The sequence below is a fragment of the Phaseolus vulgaris genome, chromosome 2 (assembly GCF_000499845.2).
Source record: "Phaseolus vulgaris cultivar G19833 chromosome 2, P. vulgaris v2.0, whole genome shotgun sequence".
Classification (NCBI taxonomy): Eukaryota; Viridiplantae; Streptophyta; class Magnoliopsida; order Fabales; family Fabaceae; genus Phaseolus; species Phaseolus vulgaris.
In genome coordinates, this window is record NC_023758.2 from 9143381 (window position 1) to 9165667 (window position 22287).

Consider the following 22287-nt stretch of genomic DNA (forward strand, 5'->3'; position numbering starts at 1 on the left):
CCCAGCATTGGTGCAAGTACCCGATCCATCAACCTCTGGTACGTGGCCCCGACGTTCTTCAGACCAAAAGGCATCACCTTGTAGCAGTAGCACGATCTCTCGGTCATGAAGGCGGTCTTCTCTTGATCCATGGGATGCATCTTTATCTGGTTGTACCCCGAGAAGGCATCCAGGAAACTCAGCAACTTACACCCTGCAGCACTGTCAACCAGGGCGTCTATGCTTGGCAAAGGATACGAATCCTTTGGGCAAGCCTTGTTGAGATCAGTGAAATCGACGCACATGCGCCACTTGCCATTGCTCTTCTTCACCAGCACGACATTGGCTAGCCACTCAGGGTACTGGACCTCCCTGATATGGCCTGCAGCGAGGAGCTTCTAGGTTTCATCCCTAATCGCCTGTCTTCTCTCCTCGTTGAATTTCCTTCTTCTCTGTCGCACTGGCCTGACCTGGTTGTCCATTGCTAGATGATGGCACAAGAAGTCGGGGTCAATTCCCGGCATGTCTGAAGCAAACCATGCGAAAGCATCCAGATGCCGCTCTATCACCTTGGCGATCTGGTCTTGGAGTTCAGCCTCCAAGGATCTTCCCAACTTGAAGACCTTTCCCCCGATCTCCCTTTCGAGCCATTCCTCGACGGGTTTTGGTTTAGCTTCCCTGGCGATCACCGCCCTGGCGATTCCCAGCTCCCTCGCTTCCTCAGAGCGATTCCTCGCCTCTTCTTCCTGTTCGGCGTTCTCTCCCTCAGCCTCCGCGTCCATCATGGCGACGTCTTCCCCGGCGGCCACCTCCATCGCTGCGCCAACAACCCGCCACTCTGTTGGCTTGGGCTTCACACCGGGAGGCGGCGTCGTCGTGATGTAACTCACTGACCTCTTGTTTTTCAGGCTATTCTCATAGCACTTCTTCGCTTCTTTCTGGTCAGATTTGATGGTGATCACCACCCCTTCCATCGATGGCAACTTCACCTTCATGTGCCTCGTCGAGGGCACAGCTCCTATTCTGTTGAGTGTTGGTCTTCTCAACAGAATGTTATATGCTGAGGGAGCGTTCACGACGAGGTACTTGATTTTCTCCGTTCTCGAGCCCGCCTCATCCGTGAAAGTAGCTCTCAATTCTATATACCCCCTGACCTCCACCTGATCGCCAGCGAAACCATACAAACACCCTCCATAGGGCCTCAGCTGGTCGAGGGGCAACTGCAACTGTGTGAAAGTCGGCCAGAACATCACATCTGCCGAGCTTCCTTGGTCCACCAGTACTCTGTGGACCTTCCTCCCCGCCGTAACAAGCGAGATGACTATTGGATCGTTGTCATGAGGCACCACGTCCCTGAGATCTGCCCTTGTGAACGTGATGTCCACGTCTAGCGAGTGGTCCTCAAACATGTCCACCGTCATCACAGACCTCGCATACTTCTTCCTCTGTGACGCGGTGCATCCACCACCCGAGAAACCTCCTGCAATGGTGTGGATTTCTCCGTGGGTAGGCATCTCGTGTTGCTGAGCCTCACCACCTGCTGGCTGGGAGCTCGACGCGCCCCCCGTCCTTCTATCCAGCAAGTAATCGTTTAGGAACCCGCTCTTGACCAAGTCGTCGAGCTGGTATCCTAAAGCCAAACACGAGTCCACGGTGTGGCCAAAGCCCTGGTGGAATTCGGACCAGGCGTCTGGCTTTGGTCCCAACACCTTGTCGCCCACCTTCTCGGGCGCCTTCAGCCTGGCTGCTATATTGGGAATGGCGATCAGGTCCGCCAACCCCATGACAAACTTATGCTTCGGCGGGCGATTGTACTCCCGACGTGCTAGCTGAGGGCGCCCTGGGCCCCAGCCCTTGTTCTTCCTTGGATCATAAGGATGGCGAGTCCTCTGATCCCTCTTAGCCACCGCTCTCTCCAGCACCCTCTCTGGCTGGATCCTGGTTTGGGCGCGTGGCCTAGCGGGGGCCACGCTCCCCCTCTTCTCGGCGACCTCACTTTCATCGGCGATGTGGGCCACCGCAAGTCGCCTAACCTCAGCAAACGTGGCGGGGTGAGCCCTAATCAACGCCTCGCAGAAGGGTCCCGGCAGCACGCCCTTTTTGAATGCATAGACCAACATTTCTTCATCCTTGGCCGGCGAGCGGACCATCTGCGCCCCAAAACGATTCAAGTAGTCCCTGAGGGACTCTCCCTGGTACTGCCTTATGTCGAACAGATCATAAGACACCCTAGGCGGCGCCTTGTTCACTATGTACTGCTCGACGAAGATCTTTGAAAACTGCTGGAAGTTGGTTATGTGGCCTGTAGGCAGGCTCACAAACCATTCCAGCGCCGTCCCCTGGAGTGTGCTCACAAACATCTTGCAATACACAGCATCCGATCCTCCTGACAGCATCATCTGCGTGTGGAACGTGGTGAGATGTGCCTCAGGATCCTCCACGCCGGTAAAAACAGCTTTCACGGGTACCACACTCGCAGGAATAGGCGTGTCCGTAATCGCCTGAGCGAAAGGCATGGGGAAAACGCGAGGCGGCGTTGACGGCGCGGCCTCTTCAGCGACTGGACGCCCTCGCTACTCCTGAAGAGCTTGGCGCAATTCCTCAGTCACTCTGCTAAGCTCTTCATTCCTGGCCTGAGAGGCGACCAGGTCCTCGTGCATTCTTGCCTGCTCTATGCGCGAGGCTTCCACATTCGCCTGCAGCGAACGCATGATTTCCACCATTTGCGCCATAGTCATGGCGCCTTCAGCAGCAACGGGCGCAACTGGACTTGAACGGTTGCTTCTCATCTTTCTCATGAAAACTTGACAGATCACAAAGAGCGACGAACAACACCTTCTTCAGCGACGATCGATTCAGCGATCAATCGGTCAGAACTTCGCAAAACTCTGAAGAACTTCAAGAACACGACCTCAACAACAATCCTTCGCAGAAACTCACGATTCCACCACAAACCACCGTTTCTTCCACGAAAATCCAAACGAGCGGCGAAACTCAAATCTCACCGATTAAAACTTGCGTAAGCAGCGAAAAACTTCACCTCACCGAACAAGAACTCAAACGAACGGTGGAAAACACGAAACTACCGAACAAAGCTTAGATGAACGGCGAAAAATGGTTGCACCAGCACACAACCACACAGAAACTGCAGAAACTTCCAAGAACTCACGCTGTGGATGGGAACAGGTTTTACACGGCCCCACGGTGGGCGCCTGATGGTTCTGCCTGTTGACCAAGACGCTGGAGCCTTGCCTCGTCAAACCTGGATCGACTTCTGCATCGTGTTAGCCTCCGTCCTTCGCCGTGATTCACCTCAAGAACCTGCAAAGACAGAACGGCGCCGCTGCGGCCGATCACGCTCCGACGCCCAAGTCAGCGGCTGAACCACCAAATACTAAGAGAAAACTCAAGAACTCTAAGGAACCGTGCAAAAGTTCTCTCTCAGCGTACTCAAAACTCGCAAGCGTAAAGAAGTAATCTGAACGTGCGTACCTCAGAAGTTCGTTAGAATCTCTTATATACCTGGGCATTTTCTCTCTCCAGACAGTTACGCATTTGGACACGTGGCTCGCATCTAGCTGTACACGTGTCACCATCTGGAGTATCCTTGACTTGGGCGCCTCTTCTTACTCTTCAGGTTTTTTGGCTAAGTTACTTATGCGTGACACAACTCAGTGCATAGCTGCCTTGGAGCGTGATCCCTTCTGCGTGGCGAGTTCGGGTGCCTTCATACACACCTTCCCTATGGTCTCGCCGGCCGCCTTCATGATCTACTCTACCTGTTTCACCGTGTATGTTGAGGTAAGCTGTCTCCCGAGCTCATCCTCTGGCCAGCTAGGAAATAACTATCTGACTTCATCTTCGGCGATGTCCTTGTTTCGGCGATCTCTAATCACTTGGTCGCCTGGGCTCACATCTGGCGACTTCATCTCAAACCCGGTGACCGCTGGCTTAGGTATGCTAGAGATCGGAGCATGCCAACTTAATAACTGGCGACTACACGAGCCCCCCGACTTCCTCCCCTTCTGCTAGCCATGGGCCCTACTCAACACGCCTGCATAATAGCTCGTCGCCACGTCATCTCTTCCGACTACCAAGACGGTACAATTTTAATATGAAATATTACTGAAATTAGACACTTATCACTATGGTCACTCATGACAACCCCCCCCCCCCCCCTTTAACCATCATGTTTCTTTTTTAAGGATAGTTGGTTGCTATATGCCCAAAACCTAGACATTTAAAACATTTTTTTCTTGAGGTTTTGGTGGGTGACTTAGGTGTAGAGGGTGAGGGTTTAGAAACTCTAGGATTGTAAGTGGTTTCTTTTACTAAGTTGGAAGGAAAGGTTTTTTGAAGAAGTTTGATTTTTGTCCTTCCATGATCTTTTGTAAAAGCCATCGTTATGAGTAGTTTTTAAAGAAGTTTTCTTTAAAAATTGTGATTCAACCTTGATGGCTAGGTGAACCAATTTTTCCAAAAAGGAATACTCATATAATTCTACCACATCTTGAATTTCTCTTCTCAAGCCACTTACAAATCTAGCTATCTTTGACTCCTCATTTTCATGCATGTTAATTTTAGTCAAAGTAGTTTCAAGATCTTTGAAGTACTCATGATGGCATGGCATTTCATGTGTTCTTCTTGAATCAAAGTAGTAAAATGGGTGCGGAAGCAATGGGTGAGTGAAACAAAGCCCTCCTAAGAGTTGTGATGGCTTTGAAGGTGCATGATGAGTATGGGATAGAGAGGTTCGACCAGCTCTATGGAGAATGGGGAAAGGAGTGAAGTTTATAGCCTAGATTTCTAGGAGAAGTAAAGCTAGTGCACAAAATGGGCAGCATAACAATACTCAATTAAACTTGTCAAATACAAAGAGATAGCCTTCCTATTTATAGGCTATTTGGGCTTAAATGTTAAGCTACATTTCTAAGGAAAAGAAAACCAAAATTAAATCTAAATTCTAAGTCATGTGCCATGCAATGACCGGCCACACAACCCTAGGTTCTAGAAGGTTTCCTTCACAAAGTTCTTTCTACACTACCTATCTTACTAAGTACCCCTAATGGGCCTTTTATGCAACAAAGCCTCTTCTCTCCCAAACCGTAGCTTTGGCCCTTGTGTGTGTGAAGCTAGACGGTCTAGGACTTTTCATAGATGCTCCTCATGTAGCCTTGGCCTAGACGCTCCTCATCATGGCTAGACGCTCCCTTTGTGAGGCTAGACGCTCCTTGTGAGGCTAGACGCTCCTTTTGGAAGGCTAGACGGTCTTGGTCTTGGAAGCTTGGCTTTCATAGTGTGGTGAGCTTGGGCCTTCCTCCATCAACTCATCTACACTTCTAGGTCCTTATTGAAGCCGTTGGAGCTTCAACAAGAGTTCCTTCCTATAATGAGGAGGAACAAACCTCGCACGCATACATTCTTTCAAATCATACGAAGAGACCACAATTGGCTTCTTGTTTAATCCAATGTCCATTACAACTTGGTGCCACCATTGCATGGCATAGTCTAAAATTTTTAGAGAGACTAGCTTTACCTTTTAGTCCTTTTAGACCTCATATACATTGAAAATTTTCTCAACCTTAACCTCCCATCCTAAGTAAATATTGGGGTCACTTTCCCCACTAAAGCTAGGCAATTTTACATAGGGAAAAGAAATTTTAGAAGGATGGTGTTGGTGGCGCCTTTCATCATATTAGTGAATTTTCCAATCTTCATCTTCTTCATGGTTGTCGTAATGGTTATAGCTCATTGAAGCTCTCCTTTGCTCTCACCTTCTTCCTCTTGGTTGTCTTTCATGTGTCGTTTCAAGTCTTTGAAGTCTTTCCTCCAATTGCCGCATTTCTTCCTCTTTTTGGGCTAAGTATCTATTTGTTGCCGCAAGCTCACCCATAAGAAAAACCTTTTGGGGAGATTGAGGTTTGGACGATTCCCCTGAAGAAAGAAAAGCCATAAAAATTGCAAAAGGAGAACAAATAATTAGTGAAAGAAAAGTTAATAACCCTCTCCTCACTTGTGTCACTCTTTTGTGTAGCAAAGAGGAGAAAATATCCAAGCACTCAAAAAGAATTTTCTCTCAACAAAGGTCAATCTTAGGATTTCAAGCTTTCAAATGAAAAAAGACAAAGCCCTTAACATTTGATCTTAAAAGAACCACAACAAAATTAAAGAATTTTAAAAGATAAACAAGAAAATCTCCAAACAAAGAAGTTAAACCAAGTTGGGAAAATAGATGATAACAAAACTTTTAAAGAAAGACAAGCAAGAAAAAGCATACAAAAAGACTTTAAGATACTTACTTGAATTTTAACAATGAAGTTTCACTCTTGCTAGAAATTGTAAAAGCAAAAGGATCAAATTTCACAATGTTGAAATCAATTTGCCAAATAAAATGAATCCACTTTTTTTTTAAATGGTGGTCTTACCAAAGATGTTTGCGCAACTTGTCCCTTTTTTTTATCCTTGTGTTTGGTTTATGGAAATAAGATGTCCATAATTCTTATCATGCATATTTTCATTCACTTCCAATTGTCACAAAAAATTTTGGGATTCAAATTAAATGAATACTTGAAATCTATGTTTGGAACTAAATCTACTTCCACTTAAACAAATTTCTAGTTACTTTTTATACCTTCAAAATTAAAATTAAAATAAGGGCTCCTAGAAACACTAAGAACATATGACTCAAACAAAAAGAGGTGAGAACAAAAATTGGACACAAAATAACATTTAAAATCGAATTGAAAGCTATTGAATAAAGAGAATGCTGAATTGAAAAAGCAAGAAAATAAAGCGTCAAATCAACTCAAAGCAAATATGCTCAAAAAACCAAAGCTCTGATAACCACATGATGTGATTTGATTTTAGATGGTTCAATTTTAGAGGTGACACTTTACTTATGATTGAGATTTTTAACAAGTATATGGTGAGACCTAAGGAAGATCCCCACTGGACACGAACTTAACCAAGTGGTTAAGTAAGTGTGAAGGTTCACTTCCAAAGACAAAGAGGAAAATCAAGATAAGATGATAGTGATGATGCATTACGGAAATTGAAAGACATGAAAGGAAACAATTAAGATGGTCATGGACGAAAGCTAAAAGGAAAAACAACAAAAGAACACAAAGAAAAACCGAATTATAACAAGTATAGAACACAAGAATAAAGTGGCGTAATGGAAATGAAGGAAAAGGATGGAAGAAGAAAGCTTATGGTGTGAATTGAGAAGGGACATGCCACTTGGAGTATGGTTTCCTCCAAGATAAGTGATGGAAACCATCCAACCACACACAACCCCATAATAAGTAAGATGAAGACCTAGAGGTTGTTTATTGATTTAATTGCAAATATGGGTCTAATTGGGCTTTTATTTATTTTTGTAGGCCCAATCAAGAGGAAAAATCTAGGGTGAATGAATGTACAAACATATCCAAGAAGCCCTCCAAGTCATCAAAACATAAATTAAAGCTTTGGTCAGAAGAACACAAGAAGACTGAGTTTTTGTTGACTAGTCAACATTATTTTTGGGTCAAGCTTTAGCTTAAATAAATTGTAAAAAGTTGTTTAGGATTTCATGGGTCATGTATTGGGCCTAGTAGCATAAAATAATTGGACCAAATATTTGGGCCAAGTAGTATAGGTTTTTGGGCTTGTTTTTGGGCCAATAGTAAAATATGACTAGTTAGGGTTAAAAGTGACTAGTTAGGGTTAAAAGTGACTAGTTAGGGTAACAATTGGGCTTCTTTGAGCCCAATGTAACCTTAAAATGTCTAGGTATATTGGATAACGAAAGTACTTTGGCATGGAGCACATGGACGTCCACATGGCAACATAGGAGTGGAGAGGATTTAGCCTGGAAGGTGTGAGCTAAACATGGAAAGCATGACTCAACATGGCACCTTCTCGTTGGAGATTTTATTTTGAATTTTCAAATTTTGGCTCCACAATGTTCAGCCCTCTCTCTTATAAATTGAGGTGTTTGGTTCATGTATTTTTAAGCTTAATGAAGAGTGAATTGCTGCCAAAATTGTGTCAATTTCACTCATTGTCTCCTACCTCCCTAGGATAGACACTTAGTCTTCATTTTTCACCTATTCCAAGTGAGATGGCCTCACCACTCACTCTCCACATCTAGCATGCACCTCCAAGGAACTCTACGTGAGTTCCTTGTTCATCTTCCTTCATTGATGCTTCCGCCATTCCTCCAAAGAAAACGCAAACCGGATGAAGGCATATTCCATCAATGAGGGTAGAGGGTCGCCACTTGAGAGCTCTTAAACTCACACAAGATAAGACATATTTCTAGAGTAAACAATCCTCACACAATTTGTGCATTGTTTTCCTTCTTCTATAAATTTCAACATGAAAATACAAGGAGGAAGACACCCTATTTATAGGAAATGGTGTCTTGGAAAACAATAAGCAAGGGTAGGATGGTAAATATGTGAGGGGGCTGTCTTTAAGGTTTGACTAAGTCAAAATCTTACCTTAGGTCACTTCTTCTGGAAACTAGGTCAAAAACAAGCTAAAATGATAACTACACTCCCCTGTTATGCTAAAGGCACCTATTATAGTCTATCTTGCTATTTGAACCCCTAAAGTGAGCCTAATTTATTTACAACTTGTTTTATTCTAAAGAATGCCAAAAGGAAGAATATATGATGTTCTGATATTTGCTCATTTCTTCTTCTGATGAGGTGTGCTAGATCCTTGATGGAGTCTTCACTTAAAAGTTGAGATGACTTCTCAAAGTGTGAATGATAATTTGAGTCCTGGTCATCTCCTTATTGACTTGAATTGTATCGTGAAATGTGAAAATCAAAGAATGGGTGATTGGATAACACAAATGAAATTGTGTTTGAATTGTAGGTATGTTTTCCATCTATTAAATATGCATTTTATATATCTCAAAAATCAATATATATTTTTAAGTTCAACCTCATTACAACTCTAAATAAGACCTTAAAATTTATGCTTATAATATGATTGCGATATGAAGGAAAATGAAAGAACCTTGACTTCCTAAGAGAAAACATTTACATTGTAAAATGAATCAAATTAAATTATTTCAATATTTAGTGTGTTAAGAAATAAACTTTTAAGAAAAATTATTCTTTCTGGGTTAAACATCCGTACGTAAGCCGTCCCGAGACAATATTACATTACATATACAATAAGAAAGGATGATTGAAATCGAAATTATAGCAAATTGATTGTAATGAGATCAGCCTAGTAGTACGACTTTTTTATTTATTAAATTATTTATAAATTTATTTAATTGTACAACTGTTTTTTAATAATTTTCATATATAAATAATTAAATTAATAATTCTTCCTATTTTCCACTTCTAGAAATTGTTATGGAATGCAAATAACTGTTTGTTCTTATTTCACTAGGAGATGACGATAACAATTTTGGGAAAAAAAACGAATACAATAGAAGTCATGAACCATACACAAAACGCAACTGGCATAAGATGTGGTAGTAGCACCAAACCAACATACATTGTCTTTAAAATTTTATTTACAATATAGAATCACAATTCATTAGCTTCAATATAATGTTATACAGTCTATTACTACTACTATATAGAGATTAATTTCTATATGTGAAAATCACAACAGCTGACGTTATGATTTGTGAACAAGGGAATTGAAAGTCGTTGCTGAATAAAAAATCAAGAGAAAGAGCGCTTAAAAGCTAGGTCATCATGATTCAAGACCTTGTCATCAACATCTGGTTGAAGAAGTCCTGAAAAATAAAATTATATTTGAATCAAAATAATGCAGACCGATTGAGCAATTGTAATCGCAAGGAAACAGTTAATAAGGTATCAGTTAGGATTATAGTTGACAAAAGCTCCTGATATCAATCAGAGTAACAGTATATATATATATATATATATATATATATATATATATATATATAAATGCTTTGTAAATTGAAACTCATGCAGTGCATCACGTGCCTCGTTTTCTCTCTCTTAAGACTAACATTAGCTCAAACTGATATGAAAGTATACAATGATTTAATTACAAGGACAACAAGTAAACAGCCCCCTTTTCAAAAATCTTTCAAAAGATTTATCCACTGTTAGGCTAAGTTCTTTTTCAAAAGAAATATTCTGGGCGAATCTGTTTAAGAGATGGCTCAATAGACGATAATTCAAATTCAAGATCATCAAGCAACCGGGGCCTCCTATATTTTGGGGCATTTCCAAAAGTGGAAGTCTACAAATAAATAAACTTCATCAACTTTGTTGTGTTGTCAATCATCTCCAATTTTAGAATCATTGTACTTTTGGCAAAAAATATAATTACCTTCTCGAGCAAAACAATGCCCTTACGACAAGACAGGGACTTAAGTATAGTCGGTTTAACAGCACATATTCTTTTCAAAATGTGAGAAGCAAATTTAAATTATAATCACTCTTCAGTCCTCCCCAGGTTATAGAAAAATATAGTGCCCCAGAATACCCCGCATGCAATGTATTCTTCTACAAGGGAAAATATTCAGAGAACAAAAATGAACTAATTCAAACCTCAACAATGGCCTCCGTAACTGCTCTAGTTTATCCACACTATCAGGCATGACAGCGTCTGAAGCTGACCTGTCTAAACCAATAGACAACGTTTCTGCTATGTCTTTAAGACCCTACAAGCGAAAGAAAGAATCATTGAGCACATAACAAGAAAATAATTTCAAAATTTAAATAATTCAACATTAAAGTATATTAAAATATTTAACCCAAACGCATTTGCCACAATAGGAAAAATAGCAAAAGAAAACAGAGAAGGTAGAAGAATACCTTCACATTCGGAGCTCCCTTAAATGTGAGCAAATTCGGGGACTTCCCTGAAACTTTCAGTTGTTCCTGCTGAATATTTACTTATTAACATCAGATCATTATTTCAACAAGAACACAAAAGATATAATTAGTAACTAAGCCACCACAAGAACAAGATCTGAATAACGTGTTGTAATACTATAAGATAAATGTTAGCACTAAATATTTCAAGCTAATCTAGGTTTCTCAGTGTTACTTTAAAACTAACAGCAGATGAGTGATGATCCAGTATCCAGACTATATATAATAATATATTAATATATTTGCATACTCAGCAGCAAATTAACAGGAAATTTGAGTGTGACAAAAAACAATCGTGAGTATGATTACAACTGACAAATATAAGAAACAAACTCCAACCTGTAAAATTTCAGGCATTTTCCGGCCTTTTCCGTGTACAAAGTCAATGAGATATGCCAATCCATAATTTGCGTAATCCTGCAACCACACTACTAAATCAGCACTTTCTTTAAGCGTATCAACAGGTGTAACTATTTTAATACTAAGATCTGAAATGCATACCAACCAAATACACTTCATTTTCTTACACACACAAGAGATGTTACAAATAAAAAAAAAAAAAAGAGTTCAAGAACTAGATATTCCCCTCAAAATTTAACAAGGACATGAATGAGTTTTACCTGCTTAGAACTCAATGTAGTCAACCTTTCATCCTGAAAAGGCATAATTATAAAACATAAGAATAATTCAAGCACATGCATGGTCACAGGCACAAAAATATTAGTTAGTGACAAATAAAAGAAATAACCAATTTGGGGAAAACATAAACATATTACTGTGACAACTTAGATATTTTCATTCAAATGAAAATCAAATAATCAAGCCAAACTCCTACATATCCATCATCATAGGTCTATACTACTAGCACGACAACCATGAATCAACTGGCCACAGCAAGAAAGTGAACACATTACATACCATTTGCTCCACTGTTTGTTGCAAAAAACCCAAGTCCTCGTGGAGACTAGTTATAGTACTTCGAACTCCAGCAACCTGTGAAAGGTGAATCACAACCACAGATTTGTTTACTTCCCATGATAATTATAAATTATAATAAAAATGGACAAGGTAAAGACAAATTGTGGTTTCAATTCCTTTATCCTGGACTACACACAGCTGATATGAAAGAAATTACCAGCAGATCTTATGTAACTTGTGAATAGATAGGTATCCATTAAAAAAGTCCTGAATATTTCTAGACTGCAAGAAGATCCTCAAGTACTAATGCAAGAAAAACTTTCAGTAATTTTCTTATAGTAACTAAATAAGGCCTTCCAAGTTAAAAATTCTAAGATTAAGAATTTTAAAAAGAATGATTTTTGTGATTTGAAGATTTTTGTGATTTGAAGATTTTAATGAATGGATAAGAGGTTCGCTGACAGATTAAAAATTATGATTGAATTTATTGCAGAGAATCAATATAGCTTGGTTTATGTTGTATGATGAAAAAGAGTACAATATGAGCAATTGTAAAGATACAGTAACTGGTCTTTGGCACAATATAAAATTTAATTAAAAAAAAAAACTATGTTGAATGTTCTGCCATTTACAGAAGCGATCGTGCTCCCAAAATAGGTATAGAAGGAGGGAAGGTATCGTGCATATCTAAATTCTAATATTTAGAGAACTTGATATTCCACTATTAATCAAGATTCAAGAGTTATAAAGTACTGAGTATAATGAATATGTACGAATCACATGATAGGCATGTGAGCTGCTTCATTAGTGGTCACTAATCAAGATGAGACGACAGCCCAACGGAGGGTTTTTAAGTAACTACCACATAATATTCACTAACATAGATCCATAAAAACTTTCTGAGATTCAAAATCAGTAACTTTTAAAGAATTGTTGATCCAGTTGACTGGAGAATATTAATAAGTATGCACCGGTCTCTATGATAAAAAAGAAAAGGAATGCATGTAAGAGCATTTTATGTGGCAAAAGACATACTTCATCCTTTGTTGACCGGGCCAACTCAATCTGCTTGAGCATTTTGTCATCCAAATTCTGAATTCTCTGGATCAAATGCTTCTTGGCATCCTGCCATCATAACAATTGACAGGAAATTGTAAGAGTAAAAATCTTATAATATAATTTACATATTATTTTTCATAGTAAGTCTTCCAAGCAGAACAATCAACCCCCCCACCCATATTAGGGACAAAAGATGCATTGTAGTATATTAAAATGTGTCAGTTAACTTTATTGGTGATGGATTATATCTCTTCACGTGTCCTCTCTAAAAAAAGGATAACTTCAGACTGATTCTTTGGAATGGAATGGGAAAGACCATTTCTTCTTAAGAATACAAAGTTACCTACAGAATGTAAGCAACTCTTTTCCTTTTCTCTTTCCAGTGTTAAAAGAGTTGAGCACCAATAGGTCCTCAACTAAATGGTTAAGATCATGGTTTGGAAATTACTAGCCCTTGATCACTGCTTACCGAATAAAATCTGGCCAGAACAGATTTGGGATAACTTAATATTTATGAAGAGTCTTTAGGCACAATACTGCCACTGATGCTTACTATATGACTTGATCTCCTTTTACTGTTTTAAGTTGAAAGAAGAAGATTGAATGTATTTCTGAATGTGTTTACAAATGTGATTACAATATAAATTTATAGATTATTTACAACCTAATTAAAGAAAGAAATAATAGGTAATTAAAGTTATACAAATCAAATCAAATCACCAAAAGATATCAAACCTGTCCTAATAAATAGAAAACGGAATATGCACCTATTATGGAATAATTATCTCCTAATTACGCAACAGTAATCATGAGTCTAAAAGCACTGTATTTTCTACTACAATCCTACAAAAGTCATCCTGAAATATAAATTAAAGCATGGTAGCAACTCCATAGAAATTCAAAACTGAAACACCTTCCTAGCAAATCATATTAATGAATGACAGATTATAATCCATCCACTTGGATAAAGGAATTTTAAATTCTAAGTCAATGGAGTCTCAGTTTCCAGTGCAGTAAGTATGCAGTACCTAACGAACATAGCTACATACAGATATAAAAAGAAAATCCCAAGCAATAAATGAACACCTACAGCGATGACATCAGAGGCATGCTGCAACTTTTTTGTTAAATCTGCAACAGCTTTTTCCATGCTCTGTTTAGTCACGTACATAAGATCTGAGAATGAAATGCCCTGATATAGGAAAGTAGAAATCAGAAATCACAATCACAAACAATTAAATCGGAAATATTAAATGTATAAAATCAATTACAATAATTATGGGGTAAATATCATCAACTTGCTACCTTTAAATGAGAGAAAATTAAGAAACAATTATAACAATATTGGAAAAGGAGAAATAGAGAAAAAAAATTCATCAACCATAAACTAATGAAATTATTCAAAAAAGTGTGCAAGAATCCATGCAAGCAGTTTCCCACCTTCCACCACATGTAACCGTAACCCAGAGCACCCAAGGCAGCAGCTGGAACGACAAGAGATGATAAATTACCTATCAAAAAAGAGAACAAGCAATTAGAAAAGCAATGCATGAATGGATCACACAAAATACACTCTACATCTGCACAACACACATCAACATGTTGACAGCCTACATATGAAATGCAGAGAAACATAACAAGTAAAACACGCCATCTAAGTAACAGCTATATTAGATGGTAGAATTGAACATATTACTCTGTCCAGAACCCCCATTCAATACTGTGATTGGTCTACTTGATGCTAATTGTCGAACTTCATTTGCCAGACGACGCACCTGTAGTAAAGTCAAGCAACATTTCCGTAAAGAAAATTCAAATTCTCCTACCAGCTCAGTTCATAAACAAAAGACACCCAGACATATTCACCCAGTTCATTACCTGAGCAGCTATTGCATCAGCATATTCACTTTCACCTTCAGCCTGATCCCCCGATTTTTCCAATCCCTTCACCAGCAACTACAGCCCCAAAAAATAGAGAAATTAAACACCATCAGCATACAAACATAGAGTTTTTAAACACACACATAGACACATATAAAATATATAAGCAATATCAAGAGTTTTTAAAAAATAATAATCCAGCTTCACTAGCTGATAATAGGCGTATAACAAAAAAAAACTTAATTTACAAGGACTATAGAAAACACACGATGACCACCATATGTAGCTATACCAAATTCGTGGGAACCAAAGGCGTTTACGGTCACGGGCACCGATAAACAAACGAAATTAAAAACGATTTTCCCAAACCCTACCATCGGTTAAAAACGAATATTCCAAAACTCTATCACCACCATCTCAGACAAACCACTACTCGTTTCATAACACAGCCTCCTCGACTTCAAGAACACCAGTAGAAGATCCATAACTCAGGAAAAACGAAAAGAAAAGCAATAGCAGAAAATTTCTCACGCGGATTTCAAAAAATTGAAGTTAAGAGATAGATGTAGATTATTCCAACGAGAAAAGGAGTGGAACTGGAAATACCTGAAGGTCGCCGATTAAATCGGACAATTTACCGTTTTTGACGAGGACGGTGCCGGTGTAACCTGAAGGAAGAGAGTGAAATCAAATAAGTGAAAAAAAAAAAAGTAGTTACTGATATGCTATTAAGAGAGAGATAGAGAAAGAGAGGTACCTGCTCCAGCAATGACAAGGATCTTGGAGATCCCCATTCCGCTTTGCATAGCCATAGCCATGGCGAGAGAGAAAAGTCAGAAAGATTCGATGATCAGGTTCGGTTGCTCTATAAAAATGCTTTCACTACTTAACCCAACAGACTCTTTTCACCTCAATAATTTCTCGTGGCATCCGATACTAAATGTTAAAATACTATTTTATCTTTTTTTTTATTCCATATATAATTGAGAATATGTTTTTGAATTTGGAAGTATTTTTAAAATTTATAAAATTTGGAATTTTTTTTTATGTAAAATAAGTCTATAAATTATGTAATTTGAATATATTTTAGATTATATAATTCAGAAATCAATTTTATATTAAAAAATCTTTTAAATTATATAATTCGGGAACTAATTGTTTCTGAATTACATAATCCAGAAATTAATCTTATCTATAGAAAAAATTTTCAAATTATGTAATCCAAAAACTAGTTAGAAATTTTTTTTAAATTACATAATTTGAAAGTTAATTCTGGATTTAAAAAAGAAAAACTTTTAAATTATATAATTTAAAATATTTAAAAAATATATTTTTGAAATAAAAAAACGTATAGAGATATGAATTGCAGAAAGAAGCACCTACCCAACACGATAACGGACGGCCTTCCAAACGACTTGGTTTTGTTATATATCTAATCTAATGCCCTACACCCATATAATATATGTACTCCCCAAATCTATTTTATTTGTCTTCAGATATCTGATTAATATATTTTTATTTTCAAAAAATCTAAAAGATCTTTGATTACTATACAAATTTCCTCACATTAATTGAAATTCCCTTTTTCATTTTTCAAAATCAAGTATCCTATATTTATTTTCTTTTTAATTAAATATCATTAGTTAAAATCTTTTATTTTAAAAATGTCAAATTCTCAATTTTAATGAAATTTTTCATTGTTATCTCAATAAATTTCGGGATGATTTATTTCTGAATATTTGTTTCCATCTTATCATTAGATAATTTTAAAAGTTAAATATTCAGGCATGAAAAAATGGGAGTATTTATTTCTTAAAATGTCAGATTCATTCTCGAGATTTTATCAAATATTCTTTCTCTTCTTATTTTATTTTCATTATTATTTTATAAAATAATTTTTATGAGTTATTTCATTTTATTTAACTAGGTAAGATTAAGTTAAAGGTTACCCATAACTGTGCTTTTGAAGTCGTGATTTTTCTTTTGTGATACCAACTTTTTTAGTTGAGTCTTAGATGTTGAAAAAGTAAAACTCATTATGTAAAATCGAATTTAAATCATTTTTTAACATTCTTCTATGTTTATGAAAAAAAAAATCAATGAACTTTGATCTATTTGCATAAAGATATTACCATATTTAGAGATAAGTTTAAGAGTTTTTTTATAAAAACTAATAAACCAGTTACTAATTTATTTAATTAATTTATAAATTAATTTTTCCAATACAAAAGTGTTTCATATGTAGTCCAAAGTAATTTATTTTATGATTTTGTAAATTTTAATTTATAAGTTACTTTATGTATGTTGTAGTATATTTAATTTTATTACATTATGTTTTAATACATTGTTTTTATTATTTTAAATTTCTTTTAATTTATTATTATTTATTATTCTTTAATTTTTTTTACATAGTTCAAAATAAATAAATAAAATCAACATAAGTAACTAATATTTTATTATATGATATTGTATTGAAATTACAAAAGTGAAAATTGTAAAAAAAAACAAAAGTCAATGTAATAATGTTTTAAGTTGCGAAATAAAAAAATAAAAAGTAAATTTGATTAATACTCATTACACCACTCGTTTAAATAAAATGATTTTTTCAAATAACTTTTTTATACAACTTCAGAAAAATAAAAACAAGTACTAAAAAGTTTAATTATTTTGAAAAAATCCTAAATTGTACTTACATGATAATATAATTTTAATTAAAAACAAAAAAAATATTTATATAAGAAATATTATATAATTATATATTTTATATCCTTTTACATTGTTTATAAGCTTGGAATATATAAATTAGAAATTGATCAGCTAGTAACAAATTTATTATCTATTAACTAACTTATCAACAAGTTTTGTCAAAAAATGTGCTTGATAAAACTACTATAAACTAACTTACTTTAGAAACTTCTAAGTTATAAACTATAAGGTATTTCATAGCTTATAACTTATTTTATTTTATTAATACCCCTTATACTTTAATATATTTTCTTATCGTTCATAATTTCTTTTTAATTATTAACACTCATTTCAATCTTATGAATACAGTTAATCATTATACTATTTTTATTATTTTTAAATTATTTTTTAATGTAATGTTTAATAAAAATTAAACATAATAAAAATTGAAAAAAACAAATTTAACATAACACGAAGTTAAATTGAAAAATAAAAAAATATATAGAACCAAATATAATTAATACTCATTATATAAATTCATTTAAAAGGAAAAATCTTCCTATATAATTTACACATTATTTTTCATATTAAGTCTTCCAAGAAGAAGATGGTGGGAGACATGGGACAAACCGGAGGTTAGTGTAGCACATTTAGGCTTTGTTTGGATTAGAGGTTGTGGGTGAGTGAAAAGTTGAGGGTGTGGGGGAGTGGAAGTGTGAAGAAAGTGTGGAGAAAGTTGAGGGTGTTTGGATTGGGATATGTTAGAGTGGATGTGTAAAGAAAGTTTTGTGAATGATGTGATAGTTGTGAGAGTATTTTAATATATTTTGAATAGTATAAATTGTAAGATTACAAATTTACCCTTATATATAAATAAATAAAAAAATAAAATATTAATGTTAAATTTTGCTTGTAGATAATTTTAATATTATTAATGATTATTTAATAAATTTTATGTTATATAAATATATAATTGTTATTAATTATGATTTTGATTACTATTAATAATAACATTAATATAATTTAAGAAAAGATGTCATGAACATTAATTAGTTACAAAAATATATAAAGTCATTATATTGATGTAGAGGGAGATAAATACATGTTAATTTGAAATTATGCAAATTATTACAATATTTTTTATAATTTTTTTTTTAATTTTAACATTAATAAATTATGTTAAATCTACAAAAATTAAAATCCTAAACATTATAAATTTTGAATTCCATTCTGTCAAAATAAATTTTTTAAATAAAAATTTCTATTTTTTATAAACAATTAATTTTTTAAAAAATAATTACTTTCTACATGTATTATTAAAAAATCAGATTTCTTCTCAAAAGTCTGACTGGTTTTTTTAATTAATACAACATTTTTTATAAAGTTTTTAATTATAACATTAACAATTTATAATTTATGTCTGATATAAAAAAACTCTACAAATTTTTAATTCCATTCTGAAAACATATTATTTTTAATTTCATTATGTAAACATATTCATTTTAAAACATAATAATTATCTACATTTATTACTATAAACTGAAATTTCTTATCTAAACTTTTTCTGCTTTCTTAACTTACTAAAACATTTATTTTGATTTTGTAATTTATAATATTAATTTATAAAAACCCTACACATTACAAATTTCTATTTCCAGTTGTAAAAATATTCAGTTTAAATAAATAACTTTCTTTCTTATAAATAATTAAATGTTATAAAAAAATGACTACAACATTTTTTTTAATGTTTTTAATGATAACATTAATAATTTATGTCAAATCTAAAAAAAAATTAACTAAACATTATAAATTTTTATTTCCATTCTGTAAAAATATTATTTAGAAATAAAAAGCTATTTTTTTAAAACAATTTAATTTTTAAAAACTAATAACTATCTACATTTATTATTAGAAATTTAAATTTTTTCTCTAAACTTTTTCTGCCTTTTTAAATTACTATAATATTAAAATAAATATAAAAATTAAAAAACCTGAATAAAATGGAGACCCTCTGATTTATGTGGCATGTAGGAGAAAAGAAAGATAGAAAAACAATTTTATACATCTGATGTGGCATTTTGTTATGCAATCTCCCCTTTCTCTTCGTTTTGGAGAAGATGCAAGATTCCTTACACTTTCCTGCAGTCTCTCCCTCACCCACACACATAACTGGAAGCAAACGGCCCCTAGAAGCAAACGGTACCCAAAGCAAAACATTTTCAACCCCCACCCTTATTAGGGTCAACAGATGCATTGCAGTATATTAAAATAACTTCAGACTGATTCTTTGTGATGGGAGAGACCACTTCTCCTTAAAAATCCAAAGTTAGCTACAAAATGTGTAAGAACCTCGTTTCCTTTTCTCTATCCAGTACATCAACCTGTTGAATGCAGAGAAATATAACAAGCAAAGCACACCATCTTAAGCAACAGCTATATTAGATGTAGAACTGAATACATTACTGTCCAGAACCACCATTCAGCACTGTGATTGGTCTACTTGATATTTATTGCTGAACTTCATTCGAGCAACATTCCGTATTAAGAAAATTCAAAATTCTCCTCCCAGCTCATTTCATACACAAAAGACACCAAGACATATTCACCTGAGCAGCTATTGCATAAGCATTTACTCTCACCTTCAACCTCCAATTCATTCACCAGCAATACATACACACATACATAATCTAATATATAAACAATATCCGGAGTTATAAAAGAGTAACAATCCTGCTTCTCGAGCTGATAATTAGGCTTATAAACAAAAAAAATTACGAGGACTATAGAAAAACACACGATGACCACCATCTATAGCTATCAGACAATCATTCCAAATTCGTGGGAACCTCAGGCCTTTACGGTCCCGGCCACTGATAAACAGACAAAGTTAAAAACGAATCTTCCCAAACCCTACCATTGGTTAAAAATGAATATTCCAAAACTCTATCATCACCAAAAATAAGCTGTAACTAAAATCTGAACAGCAATATCTTGAAAGCAGAACCAAAATAAGATATGTATAGAATCATCATTGTGTCCTGATATCAAGTATGTACATTCAGGTGCCTGAATTATTTAAAAGTAAAAAACAAAATTGGCATCATCATTCATACAAAAAAAATGTTCGTACAAAACTTGCAGCAACATAACATCTGCTCTAGATGGCTGTATAGGAGGACAAAATGTTAATGGGCAATTAAAATAGTGGTATATCTGAAATTTCTCACCAAATGCCTGTATATCTGAAACATCTCATACAATGCCAGAGTTAAACACATGTAGATCGAGTAAGGTATTGTAGTGCCCCTTCTCAATTTCCTCATCTTTTACTTTATGAAGAACAAGGGTCTCAATAATAAGGTCTTCCCAATCAACATCGTCAACTACCATTCCTTTTCTTTTCCTCCTTCTCTTAGGACAAGAGCTATCTAAAGGGACAGGAATCTCAGCATCACCTAGATCAGCATCTAATGGATGCATAATTCGGTTTATCCGCAACTTAGCAGCGTTGATTCTCTTCTGCCTCATTTGACATTTCAATTGACCATTGACAAATGATGGTGGCATTGTATGCACACCAACATCCTTCTCCATTAGTTCTTTAAGCATTAGCTTCTTGCTCAATTCAGATTTTCCATCCCACCACTCCCTACACTCTAGCAAATCAAATTGAAAACTAATCCTTTTTCGAGCATTCCCACTCCCTATCAACGACTCAGCACAACGATTTTGATCTAAAAACTTCTTATACATCACAGACAAACATTCACGGGAGATCTGCATTCTGTCAGCATCTCCAACAGTTTTACTCTCCAACGAAAAGTATTGTAAATCCTTACGCGAAGTCACACCATCAACGCCATATTCAAATTCATCGTCATGTCTCAAGCATTCGGCAACCACATCCTCCAAGTCCACCGCAGCTCGATCAAGACCCTTCCTCTTCTCCTGAATCTCCCCAGGATTCAACATAATCTTCCTCTCCATATACTGAATCACCAAAGGCGCATTCTTCATAATGTTTTTAACAGTAACATCCTTACCCCAAGGCAACACCTGCGCAGCCTTCACAAGCGTCTCAAGCAACTCCTTATATCTAAGCCGACTAGTTGAAACCCTAGCATGAACCTCCTTAGCCAATTCCTCCATCCCCACCACGACCCCATTCAACTCCGCCACAAACACCAACACCGCCACAACCAGCGGAAGCGGACGGCGGCCGGTACTCAAAAACCACTTCACCGCACACTGAATCAAAAACACCCCCTGCTTCCGCATCCTCTCAATCACACCCCTCTCAACAGAGGCAAAGAGACACGAATTTTTAATTGTCCGTTCCAACGAATGCACAATGTCAAACTCGGGAAAATCAGGCCTCAGATCCAAAAAATCAACAACACGCTGAATCATCCTACCGATTTCATACACGTCGCACCCCACCGTGGAGGCGACCTCCGCCATGGGCAAGGGCCGGTCCTCCCTCCGCATGATAACATACGCGCACGCGCCGATGAGCACGCGGAACCACTCGCCCTGGCCAAACTCACCCTCGGTGATGGTGTGCACCATACTCCTGACGTCGACGTTCTTGGAAGATAACCCTAAGCTGTAGGTTACTTCCTCGATGGTGCTTTTCGCGGCAAAGAGTTTCCTCTCTCTGTAAGAGTATTCGCTGCCGGAACCGGCAGTGCCGACATGGATGAAGCTACCCTGGGGACCATCGATGCCGCCGATTTGGGCTTCGAATTGGTCGAATTGCTGAATGCCACCGCACGAGGAACAGATCAACTCGCCAGAATCATCGTCGCGGATGAACGAGGTTTCGCCGCAATAGCTGCAAGGAGGAGACATGAAACGCTAGTTCCAAATAGTATAACAAATCTAAGTAAATTCAGTT

The 22287-nt window shown here is 36.3% G+C and overlaps 2 protein-coding genes across 3 annotated transcripts; both read right to left on the bottom strand.

Annotated features, from left to right (window-relative positions):
- Positions 1-9431: 9431 nt before the first annotated feature.
- Positions 9432-15655, bottom strand: LOC137810599 (uncharacterized). 2 transcript variants are annotated; one of them, XM_068611953.1, is made up of 13 exons: positions 15463-15655; positions 15312-15373; positions 14703-14780; positions 14521-14599; positions 14265-14335; positions 13915-14016; positions 12801-12890; positions 11766-11840; positions 11468-11500; positions 11187-11264; positions 10788-10856; positions 10521-10633; positions 9432-9730 (listed from the first exon to the last, which is right to left on the bottom strand). In XM_068611953.1, the coding sequence occupies exons 1-13, from the start codon at positions 15521-15523 to the stop codon at positions 9709-9711; spliced, it is 933 nt and encodes a 310-aa protein (XP_068468054.1). In that variant the 5' UTR covers positions 15524-15655; the 3' UTR covers positions 9432-9708. The 2 variants fall into 2 exon arrangements, with proteins under 2 accessions (XP_068468054.1, XP_068468055.1); XM_068611954.1 differs by having other exon boundaries at positions 10788-10853; positions 15463-15620.
- Positions 15656-20381: 4726 nt separating this feature from the next.
- On the bottom strand, positions 20382-22287 carry LOC137810600 (plant-specific TFIIB-related protein PTF2). Its single transcript, XM_068611955.1, has one exon. The coding sequence runs from the start codon at positions 22239-22241 to the stop codon at positions 20643-20645; it is 1599 nt and encodes a 532-aa protein (XP_068468056.1). The 5' UTR covers positions 22242-22287; the 3' UTR covers positions 20382-20642.